The 21,973-nt window shown below is 36.8% G+C and overlaps 1 protein-coding gene across 2 annotated transcripts in view; it reads left to right on the top strand.

Annotated features, from left to right (window-relative positions):
- Positions 1-21,973, top strand: part of HOMER2 (homer scaffold protein 2) — a 107,400-nt gene that overhangs the window by 61,120 nt on the left and 24,307 nt on the right. For both annotated transcript variants that reach the window (XM_072402439.1, XM_072402438.1), the window contains 3 exons: positions 3,556-3,648; positions 10,148-10,287; positions 18,166-18,322. In XM_072402439.1, coding sequence (XP_072258540.1) covers positions 3,556-3,648; positions 10,148-10,287; positions 18,166-18,322 — 390 coding nt within the window. The remainder of the gene's footprint in view (positions 1-3,555; positions 3,649-10,147; positions 10,288-18,165; positions 18,323-21,973) is intronic.

Here is a 21,973-nt window from a genome sequence, read left to right as displayed (position 1 = left end):
TATCTTGGTTTTTACCATGGCAACAATTGCATCATAGAAAACTAATAGTGGTTTAAGACAACTAAACCCACTGTTCCATATTCCTAAAATAACTTAATTGTTTGTTTTAAGCACCTTTACACTCCAGGCTCTGCTTACATTGCATACAGCTACGTGGGTAAGGCAGACTTTAGAGCTGTAGTTACATGTTGCGATGCTCAAGTATTGCCTTACCTAGCACCGATTTCAAGAAAAAGAAAAATGCCCTTTATTTTCTCACATACTACTAAAGCCAGTGAACACATAGTAGTATGTGCAAGGACAATTTTTACCTTTGTTAAATAAAAGATAGATGGCTTGATCAAACTGGTGTTTGACACTCAACCCTTTTCTTGGCCAGATGCCACCAAAGTAAACAGAAGAAGATTTCCTTGTTTCTCAGTGGTGGTCAAGCTGGAAGTAAAAAAACGGGACCGTTGTCTGACTTGAAAATTACAAAACAAAAAAACAGCTTTCCTTTGTCGTCAGTCCTGAAAATGTGCAGTCCCTGGAACACAGTGTTGCACCATAAGGATCTTCCAACGTGTTGCATCTCATGAAGATAGGTTGCTAAATTCCAGAGGTCCTCTGTTCAGCTGCAAAATCTGGAGACAAATGGTATGTCCCCACATGGCTGATCAAACTATGCTCTACAAGTAATACAGCCATCAGCAGGCCAGACAGGTTTGCCAAGAGACCCCTGTCAAAGAATGCCCCCCCATCCCTTTTCACATAAAAGGCCTTATTGGCGTCTACATACCAATAATGAATATTTAAGTCTATGAAACATAAGGAGGGGTCCCAATATCCATCGGACACTGGTGCTGTTCTAGAGGGCCCTTTTCTGCAGGAATGCTGTGTCTGACCACCCATAGCTGTCAGTAACTGTATACCCTTTCCCAAGTGTATTTATATAGAAGCAGTTACTATGGTGGTACACAATAAAGTATTAATGTTCACCAGATCTAAATATTTTCAACACTTCCTTATGCTAGCCTAGATGAAATGACTGTTACAGTTTCAATGAAGTTTGAAGATTGCATACACCATCTCTGTAATGAATGCTTCATCTGTAGTATTTATATTCTCTGTGCACTAAAGTTATGATAGTTTTTTTTCCATTCCTTCATCACCATCACATATGAAGGTAACAAACTTATTAGATCATAGGCAAGCAATCCATGGCTCAGGACCACCTCCTTTCTGGCCTTCTAAGTTTTTTGGACTTGAGATGTTATATATGGCACTTCCCATATTTTGGGGCCCTTAAATATTTTCAAGAGTTCTTAGAGTACTAAAACAAAGCTACACCAATTCTTGAGGTTCCATCTACAAAATGTTATTGTTTCACTGTTCCAGTAGTTTTTGATGTTGTATCATCAAATAAAGACTTACCTTTCTCTCTTGGGTTGATAATGAAATGCCAGCCTTCACGGTCTTTAGGATGCCTGTAGTTAAAATGTCATGCTTATCAAGGTTTTGCCTCCCTTTGATCCTACTTTTCTGCGGCATAGGAACTAATCAATAGGTGTCAGACTGAGCAGTTTCTGTTCAACAACTTGTAACTAAGCCACCGGTGGACTATTTTATGCTTGTCGACAGCACCTGTGATATTTCTTTATTAATTTTCTGAAAAAGCTCCAAGATGTAATTCTCACTAGCAAAGTGGAGGTAATTAAAGGATCTGCATCACTGTAATTAAATGGAAGAAATGTACAGTTATTATGTGTTACACTTTATTCCGGTGTTGTTCAGTTTGTGGAGTGAGTATGACATATCACTGGTTTTCTTTAACACATTACTTGTTCATAAAAGTACAAACATTTCATGTATAATGTAAGCTATAGATAGCATGGCAGTCAAACAAAAATTTTACTAACATTTCTATACATTTTCTGCGTTTATATTTTGTATATATGTGGAAGGAATGGAAGACAATGTGCCACTATAATCAGTACACTGGTACCAATAAAATATTCCAAGCGTGTTTCCTGTTCACAAAATTGTGCTGGTTTGCCAAAAGTAAAATACTGTACTGTTTTCAGGTCATTTCCAGTTCATGATCTTCACATTACCTAATGATCATTGTGTATTCTGCTGATAATTAAAATATGCTAATACTACTACCTGGGATCTAGGACATTTAGCATATTGTGCAGCTGGTGCATGAAAGAAATGCTGATATCAGTTAATATGTGGGCAGTGCTTAGTCTAGTGCCTAAATATATTTAAATCTTAAAGTCACATGTCAGCCACTGATCTGTGTGTGTGTGTGGTTGTGTGTGTGTGTGATTTTTATTTATTTATTACACAAATTATTATATATACACACAGCAACAGTGACAACTCCTATTTTCTAGTTTTACTTCTACTTTCCTGTAACACTTTCAATCTTTTTGGCTATCTGTAAGGTAGACATTCTTTCCAGTGGCCAGCAATGATAATGTACTGTGAGCTGTGAATATAGAAATAATAATAGAAGGGGTTCCCTAAGACCTGAAAGTTAGTTCAAGGGTTCCCCCTATGTTAAAAGGTTGACAAACTCTGCTGTATTATCAGCTGTAAAAGAAGTCGAAACAGGAGAGTTTAACAGTTACCAGTGGTAAACCTTGTTCATCTTGTAATGTAACAGACTTGATCAGACAACCAGCATCTTTTCTCTTCAACATAAATCAATGAGAGGACACTTGTGATGAGGAATGTGGCTGGTACTCAGCTATGCTAGCACAGAGCACTTCAATTTGAGGAATGGAAGCAGCATGTTGACTAAAGGTGCGTACACACTTCCAATTTTTATTGTTCCAATCGAACGACGAACGATCGATTGGGCAAAAAATCGTTCGTAAAAAAGTAACCAACGACGCCGACGAACGAGGAAACTCGTTGGAAACGAACGACCGGACCGGCGGATCGGATTGGACGACGATCGTTGAACATCGTTCGTGTGTACGGTCGTTCGTTGATCGTTCATGCTCTGAGCATGCGTAATGAACGAACGTTCGTTCACTTTCCTGTCGTACACATAGTTCCTCTATCGCTTAAACGATCGTATCTATTGTGTGTACAATATCTACGAACGATCGTGTCGTTATCTCTATGTGCAGGATCGGTGCTATACGATCGTTCGTATATATCGTGCAGGATCGTTCGTCGTTCGTTTTCCAACGATAATAATTGGAAGTGTGTACGTAGCTTTAGAAAAGCAAGTATTTTAAGGCTTTTCCAAGCTAAAGTTTGTCACAAATGATGAGATAAAACATGCTTCAATTGGGTTTTTAAAAAAAACATAGCTGTGTAGATATGTGCATAATTATGGCTGTATAGTTGATAGATTCTGTATTATAATACCAGGTCTATACAATGTCAGTGGGTAGCCTCTTCTTCTTGCCCCCATCATTATGAAATTGGTAAGTTATTGGAAAGTTATGTCTGTGTGTATAGTAACCATCTCTTCTAATTCTTCTGCTTCATAGAAACATGCAACTTTTTGTTGTTGATCATCAAACTCTGAATTCTTTCATATTCTTTTTTTGGCAGTTTGCAGAAAAATTTCAAGAAGTTAAAGAAGCTGCAAGATTAGCAAGAGAACGATCACAAGAAAAAATGGAAACTTCCAGCAATCACTCTCAGGTAGGTTTGTGCAAATTTTAGAGCTACACCCAAAGTGGAAATAACTGACACAAATGAACGAGGCTCTGTAATCCATCTGAAAATCATTTTATGTATGTTGGTAAATACATGCAGTGTATGTACATAAATATAAATTGGTGTCGCCTCTTGCAGTTCCTATACAGCATTGCTCAGAGGGCGAATCTGCACAAGTAACTTGTGTGAATCAGTACAATGAACCTGCTAATAGGGGAAGATATAAAGGCCCACAAACACTGAAATGCCAAAGAATGTTTCATTTATTTTAAATGTTTATGAGCTTTTTTGCAAGCATTAATAGTTGTTGCAGAATTTATTTCTTTTCAGAGCAGAAGCCTCTCTGTATATTTGCTCATTAGAATGAATGTCATTTTTTTATTCATACCTTTTTTCATTCCTTTAAATGCAGTATTTTAACAATGTGAAAAATGTCCATGTAAAAGCTCAAGTTCAGCAAATAATTATGAAAGTTATTATGAAAGTTAATTATGAAATATAGATAGATAGATAGATAGATAGATAGATAGATAGATAATGCTTTGGGCTGACTGGTTGCTAAGTACAAGACTAGCTTTTCCTGTGTTGTTCTAAAGAGACCACTTGTAAGGCTGTGACATACACCATGGAGCATTAGAGACATAAACAAGTCTGTTTCAGTCACAAGCTGTTGAAGTCACTTCAAGCAATCCCATAGATTTTCAATAAAACCTCCGGCCCGTGCCTAATTGCTGTTGTTATGGCTTAACCCCAGGGCACAATCAGTGTGGGTGTATTTATAAAACAGTGTGCGTGTGTAGGCCTCTTGCTCGGAGTCTGACCTCTGCAGCTCCAGTAATTCTACAGATTAAACATTAGCAATACAGCACAAGGCTGGTTTCCGGCTTTTAATTCAAGCTATGTACGTGAGAAGACCGGGAATTATTGGACCAGAGTTGTTTAAAGCTAAAAAATCCAAAAGCAAGTTCCTAAACAAATAGTGTTGGCGTACGGGTACTGAGCCTTGTTTTAAGGTGTTGCTATAGCAACCACAGATTGAAGGCAGGAGGTGCACCTACTCAGTGTGAATAAAATTTAGTTATCTTTGTAGAGCATCCGAGCTCTTCATGCCTCTTTCTTTTTTGGGTCTCAGCATTATATTTTCATAATGGCATTTGAAGACTTCACAGCAGTCTCTATTGGGTTTTTTCAGTCCTCATGAGCTTGAATGGGTTTCATAATGCTTTAATAGATTCATTTCGACTGCTGACTGTGGCGTCAGTGGTATTATTAAAAAAAAAAGTGTCTTTTAATGCATTTTTCTGAAAAAAGTTGTGTTTATGACTAGCAGGAGCATTGGAAGCATTTTACTGATACATTATTTTCTGTGTAAATGATGAACTTAACTACTTATCGGGGGGATAGCTAAGTATTATTTTGTGATTGAACTTCTGGATTGTCTAGTATGGTTTGCTTTGAGTCATGTTTGAAAACAGACTGCTTTGGTCACCAACATGCTTATTCTTTTATTTGGTGAAAGGTAAAGAGCCCATGTAATATGAGTAGGGTTACCATTCAGAAATGATGTCCAGGAAATGGAAATCCTGCATTTTGAACATTATAATTGCTTTTTCTACATCTTAAGCACAGTTGAAGTTCAGTATTTAAATCAGTTAAATGCCTTCTAAAATATTAAAATGAAAGCTGTGCTAGGACTTATAGTTAATGTCTCTGTAGCCACAGTCTGAGTGGAAAAGCTTGATGAAGAGCAGGACCCATGGTCTCTGCATGGAAGACGTGAGCTCAATGCTAAGATCCAACATGCTCCCTACTTAAACACACCATTGATCAACAAAGGGACTTTTAATGCACGAATCGTAGAGAAAATGTAACTTTTTTAATTTTAACAGTAACAAATGTAAAATTGATGATTCCAAAAAGTGCCATAAGTAACAAAACTATTTGATAAAAACGTCACAGCTGCATGGTCTCACAAATAAATTGAAATTTCTACACGTTTCGCAGATATGTGTGTTAAGACCTATCAATGCAATAAATTCTAATAATATTTAACAAATAATAACAATACATTCTTCCTGTATTATAGAATTTTAGATTCACTTACTTATTTGCTGAAACACATCAATACCGCTCATTGTGGACATCTCCCCTAAAAACATGTGCATGTCATAGGGTTTTTTTGAGCAAATATACCTATTAATATATACATTTAAACCAGCTATCGATAATCAAATTGTTTGTCCAACAATTTATGTTATGTTTATATTATTGCCTTCTTTTTTTGTCAAATCAACCCATCAAGATATATAACTGTATTTTTAGGATTTGCACAGGTTAAAGACTGCCCTTCACTTAGTCAGAACTAAAGCTCTGGCATCCAAAAAGCTCATTGTCCCTGCTGGTTATAAGTCTCTCTCTACCCTCATTGACTGGCTAACCTCATATCACAAAAATTGGACATCATAGCCATATAAGCAGGAATAATGATATTGGCAGAAAGATCTGCATTGTAAAACCTTTTACAGCGGGCACAGTAATATTGAGATTATCATAGTTTGTGGTTACATCTGCAAACCCATTACTCTGATCCAGGTTTTTTTTTTACCTTTTTAACATTGGAAACCCTTTTTTAATATTGGGAACCCCTTGAAATAACATTCAGGTCTTCAGGGAACCCCTATTAAAATTACTATATACACAGCTCACAGTATTTTAGTGTGGTGGTCAGTAGAAAGACATTGTTGGCCATTGAGAAGGCAATTACGTTTACAGATAGCCAAAAAGATCACTGGAATCTAGTAAACTGACCAAGAGTCACAAACTGATCGTTTGTCAAACCCTAGCAACCTCTGGAGGAATCCTAGAGTTCCATGGAACCCTGGTTTAAAAACACTAGGCAATAATCTATGTTGGCTCTGTAGTAATCCAGCCTAATTGAGGATTACTGATGAAGCTCCCATTAAGGCAAATCACCAGATTGTTTTAAAAATCCACAGTATTTTGCTCCTGTGTCCTTCATGGGGCAGATAAAAATTATTTTCTATAGGTTTAGGCTAAATGTACTCCTCTTCTTTTTCATACAGGTGAATTTCTAGGGCCTCTTTACACTTATGTGTTGGGTTAATGCACCCATTACCAACGTGCATGAAAATGTACATTGCACATATTTGCACATTGTAACATGCTACCATCCATTGTGGGATGCTGTATTGAAAGGAGGAAAGGTGCAGGTTTATTTTACGCTACTCATTCAAGTAAACATAAAAAACACACCCAAATTATGAACTTGGGAAGGGGGCCATAATCATTTCACACACTTTATGTATTACTCTTATCCCATTAGAAGGTAGGCCTTGTTGAAAACTGCCCCAAAGATACATTAAGCAAACCTTTATGGAAAAATACAGTGAGAACAGAGATGTGAATACAGCATTAGGATGAATATAATACAATCAGATTTATGTGAATGTTTTTGGCTGCTTTAGGTTACATCATTGCGTCATTCCTAAAATCATTTTGGCAAATTTTGCCTTTCGGCAGTACTTCCCTGTAGGCTAGACTACTAGACATTAAGCTGTGTTTTCCCGATTTTACTGTATGCATATTTACGCTGAATACGCATCATTAAATCTTTGTAGTCCCCATGTTGTTTCTCTTAAACGTCTTATACCCTGTGGCAAGGCTTTCTTTCATGTAATTAGCCATACGCCTTCTCCGGAATCAGACGGCATGTGTTATGGATCATTGCTGCTTGTGCCTTGTATAGAATATTTCTTATGAAAATAATTCTCTAAAGCCCAGCACTGTTATTATTGAAATGTCCCTGCTGATAAATGAGATGTTTGTCAAAAAATGATGACATCCTGCATTGTGCTTGTTACTGGTACTCAAAGTCATTCATGGCGATAAGTTGTTGGTGAAATATAATAGAACAACTCTCACTTCTAGGTTTCCAACAAATATTTCTATGGGCTCCAAGTTATTATCTGCCAGTCTTTACAGGCTTATGTAAGAATGCTGAAAAAAGAATGTTAATAGATTTAAGCACATTATTATAAGGGTTTTGACGATCTGAAAGCAAAGATTCTATTTATTATTAAGGCAAACAGAAAACTGCTATTTAAAAAGCAATTGAAAATTGGTTATTGTTAAACACCATTCTTTGCAAACCATCCACATTTTAAAGAAGACAATGGCTGTGCCTATGTTGGCTGCAAAAATGAGAAAGAGATGCATCTGTGTAAATGCAAAGTCTACTTATCTTGTACCCCTCTACCCACCCCTACCCCAACAGGAAAAGGTCCTCACTGGAAAAAAAAATGGTTAAATAAAGCCCCATACAGATCTCACATTACTGTTCCTGAAAACTATCTTTGTTAACCTTTCCAGTGGCAGATGAGCAAACGGGTACTATGCTCACAACACTGTTCTGTTCTATGGATAGGGAAGGATGAGCAAGCAGCACCCCACTGTGCTTTCCTCAATAAAAATGCACAGCGACTGTTTCCGATTGGCTATTTACCAATCTGTTGTGAATAATTGATGAACAATGTTGGAGAACCCCTGCTCAAACATTAGATTGTCCCTTGGGATGAGCACAAATGTTCATCTTGGGCAACAATCATCTAGCATGTGTATGTAGCTTCTGACCACTTCCTGTATGTACATTGTTTGGAACTCCCCATAAAACAGCTGAGGATCCCCAATTTCTCAAGAATTTACACCCTTGTGGAAATTTTGTTGGATTTTCTGCTTTTCCAGCATCCTGTTAGAAGGTTCATTAATCTTAATTGACAATAATCTTGCTTTAGTTTTCTGTTTGTTTTTTTATTATTATTTATTTACAGTTGTTATAGTGAAAACATTAGTTACCATATAGATTCATGTTTTCACCTTTGAATATTGAGCAGTAGAAAAACCTTTTATTGTACAAAGTTGGTAAAGTGTCAGATATTTATTTTAGGTGGTCATGCACAACAATTTTAAACCAAACACTAACCCGACTCTCTACTCTAAATCTATTATTGCTGCAGCCAGACTCATTCATCCTTCCCACTTCTCCTCTTCCGCTGCATCTCTTTGCAGATCTTTACATTGGCTTCCATTTCACCTTAGAATCAAATTCAAGCTCCTGTGCTTTGCCTTCAAATCCCTCCACAGTTATTGCTCCACTTACATTTCTGACACTCATAACCTCATCACACACACGGATACTTCTTTAGAGCTCCCCCAACTTTCTGGAATGGTCTTCCTCGTCCTGTTTAGCTTGCTCCTACTTTCTGCTCATTTAAAAGAGCACTCAAAATCCATTTTTTCAAACTTGCCTACCCATCGTCTTTTGAAACCATCACTACTTCCCACCACTACATATCTCCCCTCCTATTGTGTGTTACTTCTCCCACCTCCTAGATTGTAAGCTCTTCGAAGCAGGGTCCTCTCCTCCTGTATCACTGTCTGTATTAGTCTGTTATTTGCAACCCCTATTTAATGTACAGCGCTGCACAATATGTTGGCGCTATATAAATCCTGTTTAATAATAATTATAATAATAACAACAAAAAGTTATAGTAGCGGATACTGCTGCATGGCCAGACACTCTTTCCTTTAATAAAGATTCCTTCTAAATTTAATTTAGAAAATCTAATAATACTGCTTGAGTCCATTTATTCTTTTACAAATTACTTTAGCAGCCTGTAAAATTGTGCTTTGCCAAGAAAAGCTGAATATGCTTTGTTCCTTAATCCAATACTGACCACTTGAAGCTTTCCATAAAGGAAGGCTTAGCAGAATATACATAGTAAAGTGACATGTTTGTATAATTCACAGTGTTCTAAATCTCTGCAAGTACGTGCCATTTAATAGAACAGGCCCTGCATCCTAGCATCTAATATAACAGCTTGATATCCAGATTTTCCTGAACCTGCCAAAACGGAAGTCATCTTCTAGTTGCATCCCTATTGAAGACTCTGTAATTTCACATAAAAGCTTGCAAATCCTTCTGTAATTCCTATCATTTTCGGAGCTCAGACACTGATAGAGAAGTGCCTCTCCTCTGGAACTTGTATGTCAGTGACTTTTCAAAGAATCACTGATGCTGTAATGTGCTCTTTAGGGATGAAACAGACAACGCACTCTGTTTGAAAACATTAAAATGTATGTTTTTTTTAGTAAACCGCAAGATGTAAGAGTATGGTTTTGTCTAAAATCCAGCTGTAAAACATTACAAAAATGCCTTCTATGAATAATGCAATTTATAAAAAAATTAAATAACAATTTTACATTAACATGTAATATTTACATGATTACACATGCAGACTGTCCTAATTATTTGATTGACTAGTACCAAATTCTGAACCAATGAAGAAGTGTGGTTCATAAAATATGGCGATGGTATGCCTCCATCACTGCCATGGTTGGGCATATACCTGGGCAGACTAGGAGTTTACTTGTCCATGTCCTAAATTGTACTGTTTTGTCCATCTAGGAGTCAGGACGGGAAACGCCATCTTCCACTCGAGCATCTAGTGTAAATGGGACAGATGATGAAAAGGCCTGCCATGGAACCCCCCCTGATGCTGAACTGAAGACTGAAAATGATAAACTAAAAACTGCCCTTGCACAAAGGTAATGTGTTCACTGTACCTTCTCAAATATTGTGAGCCTTTTTCCTGCAAACTGTTTTCTACTAGGACACACAAATGCTTAGGATCTCTGATCCTCAAGGTTTCAATAATTTAGTCTCCATTGAAGGTTCTGAATGGTATTCAGCTGGGCTTGTCCTGTAAGGTTTATGATGTTTCATTGCTTACCCAAGCTTCTTTAGCTCCCATGAGTGTCAGGAACATATTCCACTATTTATAGCTAGATTAACACCTGCTGAAGATATTCTGACACCATTGGATTGGGTTATATAACTAGAATTTGGTGTTTTTCACAAACTTTCACACTTTTTACCTTATTGGACAATCATCATCTTGACACCTTCCGTAATGTTTTGATCAATGTGACCTTTGAGGCTTTGAATGTTGCTGTGTGTTATATACATTATAAAATGTCTTCAGCATTACAGAACAAGTCGAGTTTATTGTGACAAACTACTACTAGATGTATCCGGGTTTACTGATTCTATTTTACCTCATATTAGACAGGTTTGATTTCTCCCTTGAAACTTTTCAAACCTAAGGGCACCTACTGTATTTATGTATGTTGGTATAGGTATATATAACTGTTGCAGATCAGAATGGCCAGTCTAAGTAGCCACAAATGTTAGAGCAGCCAACCTCAGCAAGGAGTAGGTGAAATGCACTCTTCTAATTTAATTCCAATTCCTCTTCAGGCAGCACTTTTGTGCAGGGTAACTGCACTGCCTGGTGCTCAGCAGCACAATCTGACCAGCAGGATTGATTAAAGCCAAAATCCAGGCAAGATGCTAAATAAACATTTTTACTTTTTTACCATTTTAATACAGAGTTTATTTGAGTAACATAGCAAGGGCTTACGGCATGCTGGGGGACAGAATACTTGAGACTTAGAGCTTTATTGCACAGAAATAATGCATAAGTTAAAGAAAAATGCCTAAAAAATACCTTACAGACTTTTACTGAATATTTTTTTTAAATTTCATTTCACAACAGCTGTTAAAACATTACAAGTAAAATAATGACTTCTGTGATAAATATCTCAAAAAGTGTTAATTTGCAAAGCCTAACTGTTGAAGCATTACAGATGATCTCTTCCTTGTTTTACCTCCATCCTGTAGCTTGGTAGTAAGTTAGGAAACAGTCATTTGTGTACATATAGAGAAGAGACAGAAATGAACAAGAGGGAGGAATGGAAAAAGAAAAGAAGGGGGGATAGGAACATTAATTAAAACATATTCAAATTTGCACACTTGTATGACACAAATCTACTTCTACTTCTATATTGACAGTGGGAAATTTTGCTAGAGCTCTGCAAAGGTTTTTAAAGTAAATGTTGGTATTAATGGAAAACAATGCTAAACATTGCTGATTTAGTTACATTTGTGTGCAATCATCGAACTGAATTGCAGCACACTTTTTTTACAAACTGCATTTTTGTACAAATTAGCAATGGACTTTACATCCCCAGTATAAGAACAAATGCTACTTCATACAATCCTTCAATACTTAATGGGGTAACTCATCTGTATCTAAAACTCTTGTTGTTGGTGATGTACATCCAAACCAGAGATAACCTTTATCTAATATCATATGGTGTGTTGCGACATACTGGATCAGTGTTTCTCAACCCTTTTAATATGGGCAAACCATTGAAACAACTTTCAGATCTTCATGGAACCCCTGCTGTAGTTTTCTATCTTTACAGCTCACAGTATATTAGTGTGGTGGTCAGTGGACGATGTGTCTTACGTTGCTGGACAGTGGGTAAAATCCCACCCCTTACAAATAGCCAAAAAGATATAACTGTCCTGGGAGGCATAAAGTGCTCATTGCTCAAGGAACAACCTAGAAACCTCTGGAGAAACCTTAGGGTACCACAGAACCTGGTTAAGAGACACTGAGCCAGACTATAAATAAAGAATATTGTTAAAGTGACAAGATGTTAAAGTGACAGCAATAGAAGGGTATTACTCTTCTTTCCTGCCAACTTATGCTGCTGATCTTCTTTCTCTTGAAGGGCTAAGCTGGCTGAAACTTTTTGCCTGTGAAACACTTCAGAGGAATGCCGAATGCCTGCCCCAACTGTGGGCTGTGGTTCCATTTATCAGCCCCTATATGTATTAGGTTGACTGATGAAACCACGGCATGATTGGGGTGCTGATATATGACACATCTTGTGTTGAATTCTGACAATTCAGCCTCTATAGCTCTTTAACAAAGAAGAGATAAGCAGAAAATATTAGTGTCAACGTTCACAGGGGATATTTTTCCCACTGACACTGCAGTACAAACTGCAATGGGTCTTTTTATTTGTATTCTAGGGACCTCTCAAGGTGCAATGTAGCTGGGTGCTAGATGTCTGTTGCAACTTAATGGTAGATTTTTCAAGCCCACAGCCTACTGATTGGACATTAAAGGAGAAATCTGGATGCCTATTGAGAAAGCATAACTTGATAATATTATTGTGTTGATGAAAACATTGCAGCAAATCAGATGTAGGATGAAAATGTAATCTAGGTAATCAAGGCATACATGTATGCCAAATTGTGTTTTGTCAAGTGGTGTGAAAACCAAACTCAAGGCAAATGGCTAAATAGATGAAATGTACATCATTCACTTTTGCCAGATAGCATAGTCATTAGGATGAATGTTCTGACAGGGGTGAGAATAGTGAGGGGATTCTGATGACTTATATTTTATGCTGCTGAGCATTCTTTGTCTAATCAGCAGCGGTGGACAAGTGAAACCATATCCACTATATATATAATGGCATTTTATTGCATAGATGTGTAAAAGGCTGCTATACCACTCTAGTTATTATGGCAGTTTATTTTATATGAATTAGATAAAAATAGAATTGTGATACATTATTTGGAGCCTTCAGCTATTGTCACTTAAATTTGAGATTTGAGAGACGTGGTCGCTATATTTTCAGAAGGCAAAATGCATCATGGATTGTCCCATGGGCAGAGGCATGAGCAGCATTTGGCTCAGAAGTCACAGTAAATTAAGGTGACATTGCTCATGGCTCACATATGAAGAATAACAGAAAAGCCGAAAGGAAATCATTTACTCCTGGCAATGTACAAACCATTGTCTTCACTATTCTACAATCACTTTCTAGAAATGGCTCTAGGAAATCTGCTGCTAGAACACGCACCAAGGAAAAAAAAATCTTTGTTATACAGTTGACATTTGCAAGAGAAAATATTACAGACTCTGATTTACAGATCCTTAAATATCCAGCTCTAAGAGCCAGTTCATGTACTTGAATTGTCTTTTTTATTTTTTTTATTTCACTTGGTTCCTCCATGAACTTACAGCAATAAAAAATCCAAACCTTGAACGAGTATGAATATTGAGGAAAATGGTAATGTCAGAGTGGTCAGCCTTTTTTATCAGGGAATAATGCAATTTCAGGAACATGCATTTTATTTTTTTTTATTCAGTAAGCAGTCAAATACAACAATAAAACAGTGGATCATACAATGCAAGAAAATGCCAGAATTAAACATTATGCCATCAAACAGAGAGTGTTAGGACTGGTTACTGAGGAATTTTATAAATAACATAAACAGAAATAAAACCAAACCGAAAGGGGGCAGGAACATGCCTTTTAGATTTCAACATGTTTTTGAGGGAAGCATTAATACTGCATGCATTGGATATGGCTACCTCCAGTTTAGGATCAGGTGTGTATTCCCCTACAGGGTTTAGTTTAGTATTGGAGGTGCACTTGGTCATTATGTTAGTTTTTTTTGTTGAAAGTTTAGGGAGTTAATTAAGGAAAAGAAATAAGAAAAGTTCGGAGTTGAATGTTGGAAGGAAGGTTGAGAGTTACCAACGTATAGGGTTAGCTGTAAGGTATTAGGTATGGGAAGGTTACATGTAGTTGGTACATTAGTATTTATAACACTGTATATGATATGGAAGCTATTTTACTCGTTCTTGATCCCTTAAGTCCCATACCAGCCTTTCAATGGCCAAGAAATAACATACCAATCCAAAAAAGTTATCTTGCTTTTCCCTACTTTCAGGAGCAGGCAGTAACTTTACAAAAAGAATATTGACCAATAGCATAGCATCACAGATACTTCACTAGTGATATCAAAGGGTTATAGGACCATCATTGTGACTATTCCTCCTATTTTCATACCACTCTAAATCACTCTAAGTCAAAAAAGCACATTCAACTTCTTGAAGACACTGGTGCATTGTGAGCAAAGCCCAAGTTTTGGGGTAACATAGGGCATGATCTGGTACCCACATAGTAGAGGAATGCACACCCACTGGATGAATATCAAACTTGCATACCTAGTGTGCTATTGACTTACTATTGAGAATTGACTTACAATTTCAGCACCATGGAGAACTCCTGTGAGCAGTAACTGTGCAAGTGAGATTTGACTGGTCCTTCTATTGGACCTGTAGAATGCCAACAATTTTGCTGGACAAACGCCAACAAAGGATTCATTGGATATATCTACCAGTGAGATCTTCATACCCACAGTACATTGGTTTTGACCACCTATTTTATTTGCCATAATTTCTTATTATATATCAACAATGCTGCTGCCACAGTTACCAGATTTGGGTTCTGGTCAAAAAGGAGGAAACGTGGTTGGGAACCTTATAAAGAGTTGTTTCCTTGAAACATAAATTCTAGGTATTGTGGATGATTTACTTAAGGCATGGGCACTTAGGTTTTGTTTGCACAGATAGTTTTTAGACATCATCATTAAAGCTGTTTCATTGCTTAGAAAGCAAAAAGGAAGTGCCAAGCCCTTCCATCCTTCAACATTTGAAAGTATTCTTTGAAAGCATTTATCAGGCAGTACGGTTGATTTGTGGTTATTCACTAGAGGCAGCTACTCATGATCAGGTGCCTTTAAACCGCTTCTATAGAACCAAATCACACTTTTCAAGCAGTTAAGATGTTTTTAAGTGTTTGAAAGCCTATTGAGGTAGGAGTACAAAGAAATTACATGTTTCTGTCTCCTATACCCCTCGTATACCCCTCCAGGTCTTCTTCAAGACAACCGCACTGCTGAAAACCACATCTCAACAGCTAGTAACTGCTTCCTGCAGCTCCTAAGCATAGTGGTTGAAACTGGGTGCCCAAAAGGCAATAACTGAACCACAATTATCTGTGTGAACAAGCCCTTAGCAAAATGAATGTTTACTAAGCTCAGAAAATGAGTTAAGGCTGTGTTCACTTCTGTCAATCAATTATGTTCTAATAAAACCCCCTATTTGTATGTAATTGGTACTCAGGTTGTACGTAACCTTGGTACCCATCATAGTGAATGGTCAATAGGTGGTCATAAGAGGCCGTTCTGAGGTTGATTTCAACAATAAAACATAATTTACTCTCTCCAGTGTTGATAGTCAAGCTGCATTCGGTTTCCCTGTTTAATTTTTGCTTTCCCTCCCCTCCCTTCCCCTGGTTTTGACTGTTGTTTTAAGTAGTTGCGTATAAAGTACACAAAACATAAAAGAGAATTAGAAAAGAGGTAGTCAAGTTTTAAGTTACATTGATTGCATTGGTGTCTGTGTTTACTGATGTTATTTATGACTGTAACCAGATGTACATTCTTGGGTTGTGCTGTATGTATCTTTACTACCTTGCTAATAAAAATAAAGTTTAAAAACAAAACATCATTTACATAATAATGTTGATTTTGAGAGTGCTGTAATATTTTGTAAGGTATGTAAAAGAACATTGTTTATAATGCCTGTAGCTTAATCACAAGGTTTTCTAACAATCGTCACTCAATTATAAAAGATCCATTGTTCACAGCTTAGCATCCTTATCAATTCTAAAATAACATGTAATTTGCAGTGAAGTCTTGTTAGTTATTCATACCCGAATTTCAATTGATTTTATTTCATTGTTTTCATTAAAGTGACTATTCCATTAAGCTTATATCCAAGTATACAAAAGTTACAGGATTTATTCAGTCTTTTGTTATCGTTATAATGTGTTGGGGGTTGATTTCCTGTGTGAAGTGAGCCATAGATTTACCGCAGTGCAGATCAATATGTACACTTGTTGAAGCCAATACTGTGATCTATTTGAAGGCATGAAGTCGCTTCACTTTGAGTGTGCTCAATAATGTAAACTGTGGTGATGGAACAGCTGCTGCCTTTCTCTTTAAAGTGCTCATAGCTTAGTATCTTTCTAAAAAATAAGTAAATAAATGACTTGTAATAGGTTTTTCGTTTTAATACTATTATTATTTTTGTTTTGCTTTATGCCTGACAGACTATGCTAGCTACCAAGTATTAAATAAATCCACCTAAATACTAGAATATTACTATTAAAACAGTAATTTCCCATTATCTCCTCTCTCTCTCTTCTCTCTTCTTTCTCCTCTCCTCTCTCTTTCATCTCTCTCCCCTTTTCTCTCTCTTTCATCTTTCTCTCCTTTTCTTTCCTCTCCTCTCTCTTTCTTCTCTCTCCCCTCTCCTCTCTCTTTCATCTTTCTCTCCTCTCTCTTCTCTCTTTCATCTTTCTCTCCTCTCTCTTTCATCTCTCTCCCCTATTCTCTCTCTTTCATCTTTCTCTCCTTTCCTCTTCTCTCCTATCTCTTTCTTCTCTCTCCTCTCCTATCTCTTTCTTTTCTCTCCTCTCCTCTCTCTTTCATTTCTCTCTCTCCTCTCTTCTTTCTTCATTCCCATGTGCTCCTTCCTTTCTCTAGTATATATACACACACAAACATTATAAAAGTCCCTGATTCATTTTCCCTCCCATGTTCCTCCCTCCCAGACACTGCAGATCACAATAGGAAGATTTTAGCAGCAGGGAGGGACTATTCTGTCCATTTAGGACAGGGCTAGGTGTACTCAGCTGCTGATTGACAAACTACAGATTTAGGAGTCATTAGTGACTATGCTCGTAGCTTTAATCCTATTGTACTATAAGCAGGCACTATTCACACCATGGGAGTGGCAACTCTGCTCTGAATTCAGAAACAGTGCAGTATTGTTGCCACACCATCAATGGAAACATGGCTGTATGTGTGTATGTATATATATACATATATATAATATATTACACACACACTTACAAACTAGTTATATAAGTTACTAACTTAAAGCATTTGATGTAGGGTACAGATATGTCATGAAACATTACAGTGTTGCTAAGGAGTGAGTTTTCATACATTAATGTTTTACTGATTTATATGTGATTACTGTTGCCCCCTTTCATCCTTAGCATATGTACACATACAGTGCTGAGCTTGTGATCTCCAGCTTCTCTGCAACATGCTGGTAACGTTGTGGCTAAGCAGAGTGGACGCAGTGAACTTTGTTTCCCATCCTTTACCTTTGCAAGGTGTAAATAAAATAATTTCAGAGATTACAAATAAAACATCATTACACTAATATATAAATATATACTATGTGTTTTGGTAATAGTGTCTCTTAGAATCTCTGATTGAAACTCGTATAGCTTGAGTGAACATAACAAGGATAGAGGGGAGAATCACTTCTTTGAGTACATCTGAGCTTTAGCTATTGAGCTCTGTACAGAAGAGTTTTTCACTAGGGCAACTAAGAATAGAAAGGTAAACGTGAAAAGAAGCCGTGGGCCCCACTTGCTGGCTGGAAGTATAAATGTGATATTTTAATGTACAACGTTTTACCTGGTTAAATTACCAATTTGAACAGCCAACAATCTTTTTCTTTATCCAATGCAGTATTTAGTATTTTATGTACTCCATGGGTAAAGAGGTTTAATTTGAGTATTTGAACATTTCCAACTCGCCCAAATAGTATTTTGTCTGTTTACTTCTCCAAAAGTTAATTTACTGTGCAGGAATGTAAAATCTAATATTTATGTTTGTTTTCTTTTTAGCACTTCCAACGTAAAGAAATGGGAAACCGAGCTGGAGACACTGAGGGAGAGTAATGCCCGGCTGTCCTTGGCTCTTCAGGAGTCCATTGCTAGTGTAGAACATTGGAAGAAACAATTTTTATCATGTAAAGATGAGAATGACCAACTCAGGAATAAAGTAAGTTGGAGGGATGCAAGTGGGGTGATTACATTGAGCTAAATGGTGTTTAGCTGACCATTTGCAGGAATTGTCAGATACAAAGCTGTAATGTTATAGTTATTGGCCATTGGCAGTGGCTTCTTTTCTTTTGGGTATTTTGTGTTTTTTTGTATTTTTGTATAATGTATGGACAGAAAACAATTCTATCCCTATTTATAGAACTCTGAACAAGAACACATGTGACCAAAAGGAACATTTAAGCATTTTCTCGAATTTTAACTACCAATTACAGCTGTGAAGGTTCTGATTGTTACATGATATCATGTCTTGGATCCATATGCTTCGCATGTTTATCCTGTTATGGGTTATGTCTTTTTGGAAGTGAACTATGGAGAGCTTTAATAATTCAGGCCCATTGCATTTGCAGTGAGAATTCTTTATCTGCATGTTGAATCAGGCCAGCGTGGAAGTCAGAGGATTAGCCTGACAACCAGGCATCTATCAGAAGCAGACATTGGCAATGGTAGCCTACCTATTTGCCTTATTACAGTTTTTTTTCAAAGCTTTGTTTAAGCAGGGGTTTTATGCATTGTAATGTGTTTTTTCACTTTGCCATGTATGGATATTCTGATTTTATTTTCCTTTTTATTTTTTATTTTGCCAGAGGAATGTATCTGTCATAGATAAGCAAAATAAAGAAACCATATCTCAAGGATTTACCTTTTCATTAGGTTTCCAATGTATTTTGCTTCATACAGATCAGCCTTTTTTTCATAATCTGTGCATAAACCTTCATTCCATTGTGTCAATGGAAAACATTTAATTATTCAAATTTCATTTTTTTCTAAAGTGTGCCACATGACTTCCCTGAAGCCTTTTACCAACAGTGAGCGTCTCTTTAAAACTTGCCCCCCGCTTACGTTAATATACTGAAACTTTTCCTCATGCCTACTAAATAAATGGAAAGTGATTTTTAATAAATATTTCATATAGCAGCTTGCCTCTGTATTCCACCATTCAATTTGTTCCTTACTTTAAAAAAAAAAAAAAATAGCGGCAGTACATGCTGCTATTTTTACTTTCAAACTAAATAAAACCAAGGAACATATTTCTTGGATTGGATTAGGGAACTGAATGATTCGTCAAATGATCTTATCAAAGGCACAGAGTGTTCTTATATGTTTTCAGGAAAGTGAAATTGTTTGTTTAATACATCACCTGTCCTTGTACTTGCCAACTTGTTCTCCTAAATACAGTACAGAAATACAGGTTAAATTTTCTTGTAATTTGCACAAAAAAAAATTCAAAATGTTACTGAAAAGCAGCAAGACTTGTCACTGAGAAAACATAGAGGCTGCCATTGCTGTTCTCTCCATTTAAAAACTCTTATTGCTTAATGGTTATGAACTTTAAATTTGAAATTTTCAACTAGCATTTCGAGTTAGTGCCAATCTTTGTAGTACTTTCATGACTACATGACTTTCCTGTTGCAGTAAATATTTAGTGTACATACTCAAATATAAACCAATGTATTTTTATCCGAAAATACAGTGGCTGAAGCTGGCTTCTGATATTCTTTCAGTCACCTGTGAATTTAGAAAACTGGCTGGAGCCCTAGACACTGTGTGCACAAGAGCATCATAGCTTCCAATTGGAAATTATTTTCTATATATTTCTAAATGCCTTGTCACATAAATCTGTGCTATTGAGTTATTTATCCAAAATTTAAATTTTAAATAATAGGTACACCTAAAATGGGGGGGGGGGGGGTTCTGTTATCCAGTTCTATACTAACTTTTAATTTAACAGCAAAAACTGCAGCAGGAATTTAGATGCTGCTGACAAGCATTTACATGCATATATGGTATACATATAAAGCATGTTTTCCATCAGTAAAATAAAAGGAGCCTCTGTTACAAGAAGCCCTTGGTATATTTCCCTAAAGAATATGGTATTTTGTAAAATGATGACAAAAAACTTCCTCTACCTGAGCCACTTCATCTTACTGTAACACAGATCAAGATGTATTATCATGAATAAGTGAATACATTTTCACTATAGACACTTGGCATTAAAGCATCCCTGAATTCTCCATATTACTCATTCATCCCACACCTGTCTGATTCACCGCAGTGTTTTCATCAACATTATCAAGCTATTCTCTGTTTACTCAACAAGCCACAGACACTTGACACATACTGTACACACATCTCTCCAAAATTCCCTAAAGGTTAGGATACTTTTTTCCCCCCACAGTGTGAATGTGAACAGTCCATATTTATTTTTTCTTTAGTTATTTTTCTTTATTTCTCTTTATAATTTTTATCATACCTGTTATGTCATACTGCAGACATATTTGTCCATTACATGTACATGGAGCTATTTTATGATACTGGAGCTGTTACCTTTATCAGTCAACCAAACCCATTCCTTGTTGCATTTAAAAGATTAAAGAATTTGAACCCCCTTTTTGTTTAGCTTTCATAGGCTATACACACACACGTAGGATAATTGTCACAGAAAAGGATCTTTTGTGATTATTTCCAATGACACAAGAATGAAGGAGTGCTGTACACATAGCACCCATTCAATAGAGTGTAGAAGGGGGAGGAAGAGTGAACAGCACCCTGCTGTGCTCTCATATATAGACATGCACAGCGTTTTTTCCACGATGGTCTTTCACTTATCCTCCAGGATAAATTAATCAACAACGTCTGAAGACAGCTGTTTACATATCAGATTTTTGCCTGAAACAAGCACGACTGTTAATTTTGGGTGGGAATGCTATGACGTGTACACAGCCATATTTGATTGTAATTGATTTTATCACAATAGTAGGGGAAGAACAATAGACACTTCATGGGGTGGTGTTCTTGGACATTGCTGTGCGGTGGTTCTTCCTTAAATTTACTCCAACACCATTATACCTTTGCTTTGTTAGTTGTCTGCACACATTCAGGATGAAATATATTATACCGAGTGTCCATGATGTCTAATCCTACTCTTCATCTGTCAGCGCCAGCAGTTTTCACAATGGTCCTTTTGGATTGTCATAGTGGTATGTAGTATGGCAGTAACACAATATAGAGATAAATGCTACCTAACTATTTGCTAAATACCAGAGCCTTTTGGGGCAGCATGTCCCCAGTTTTTCGGTCATCATTTTTCAGGCTTTGTTGTCTCATAGGAAGGCACAGTGTGGCTTTATTTACTTTCATACACAACAGCCTATCCCAAGCGACTGTAATCCCAAATACTACGTTCCTAGTAATTACACAATCAAACAATAGTAAAAAAGGCTCTGGATTAGCCCAGACTTAGGTGATCCTAAATTACATTATCCTTGCTTATATACTTTTCGGTTTTCCAAACTATCTGAAATTGGGTACTTCCACTAGTACTTCCTCCAAAAAATATCTAGTATGACAGGTTCCAGAGATTGTGCACAGAGGGGACTTTTCTGGCAACAAAAGTGATATCTTGTGGGGCCTTTCTAAAGGCGGGCTGTTTGTTGAAACATTTAAATTGTCTGACAAGATTACCAAATAGGAGCACACCTTAAAAATTATCTACAGCAGCCTATTTTCTCATTAAAGCACAATGTTGGCCTACATTCTTCTTTTTTTCATAGTCCTATAGTCAATAGAAGTGGTTCCATCTTTTCGGTTG

Source organism: Pyxicephalus adspersus, chromosome 2 (genome assembly GCF_032062135.1).
Source record: "Pyxicephalus adspersus chromosome 2, UCB_Pads_2.0, whole genome shotgun sequence".
Classification (NCBI taxonomy): Eukaryota; Metazoa; Chordata; class Amphibia; order Anura; family Pyxicephalidae; genus Pyxicephalus; species Pyxicephalus adspersus.
Note: the sequence above shows the minus strand (reverse complement) of the source record. Positions and strands in the feature narration are given on the sequence as shown.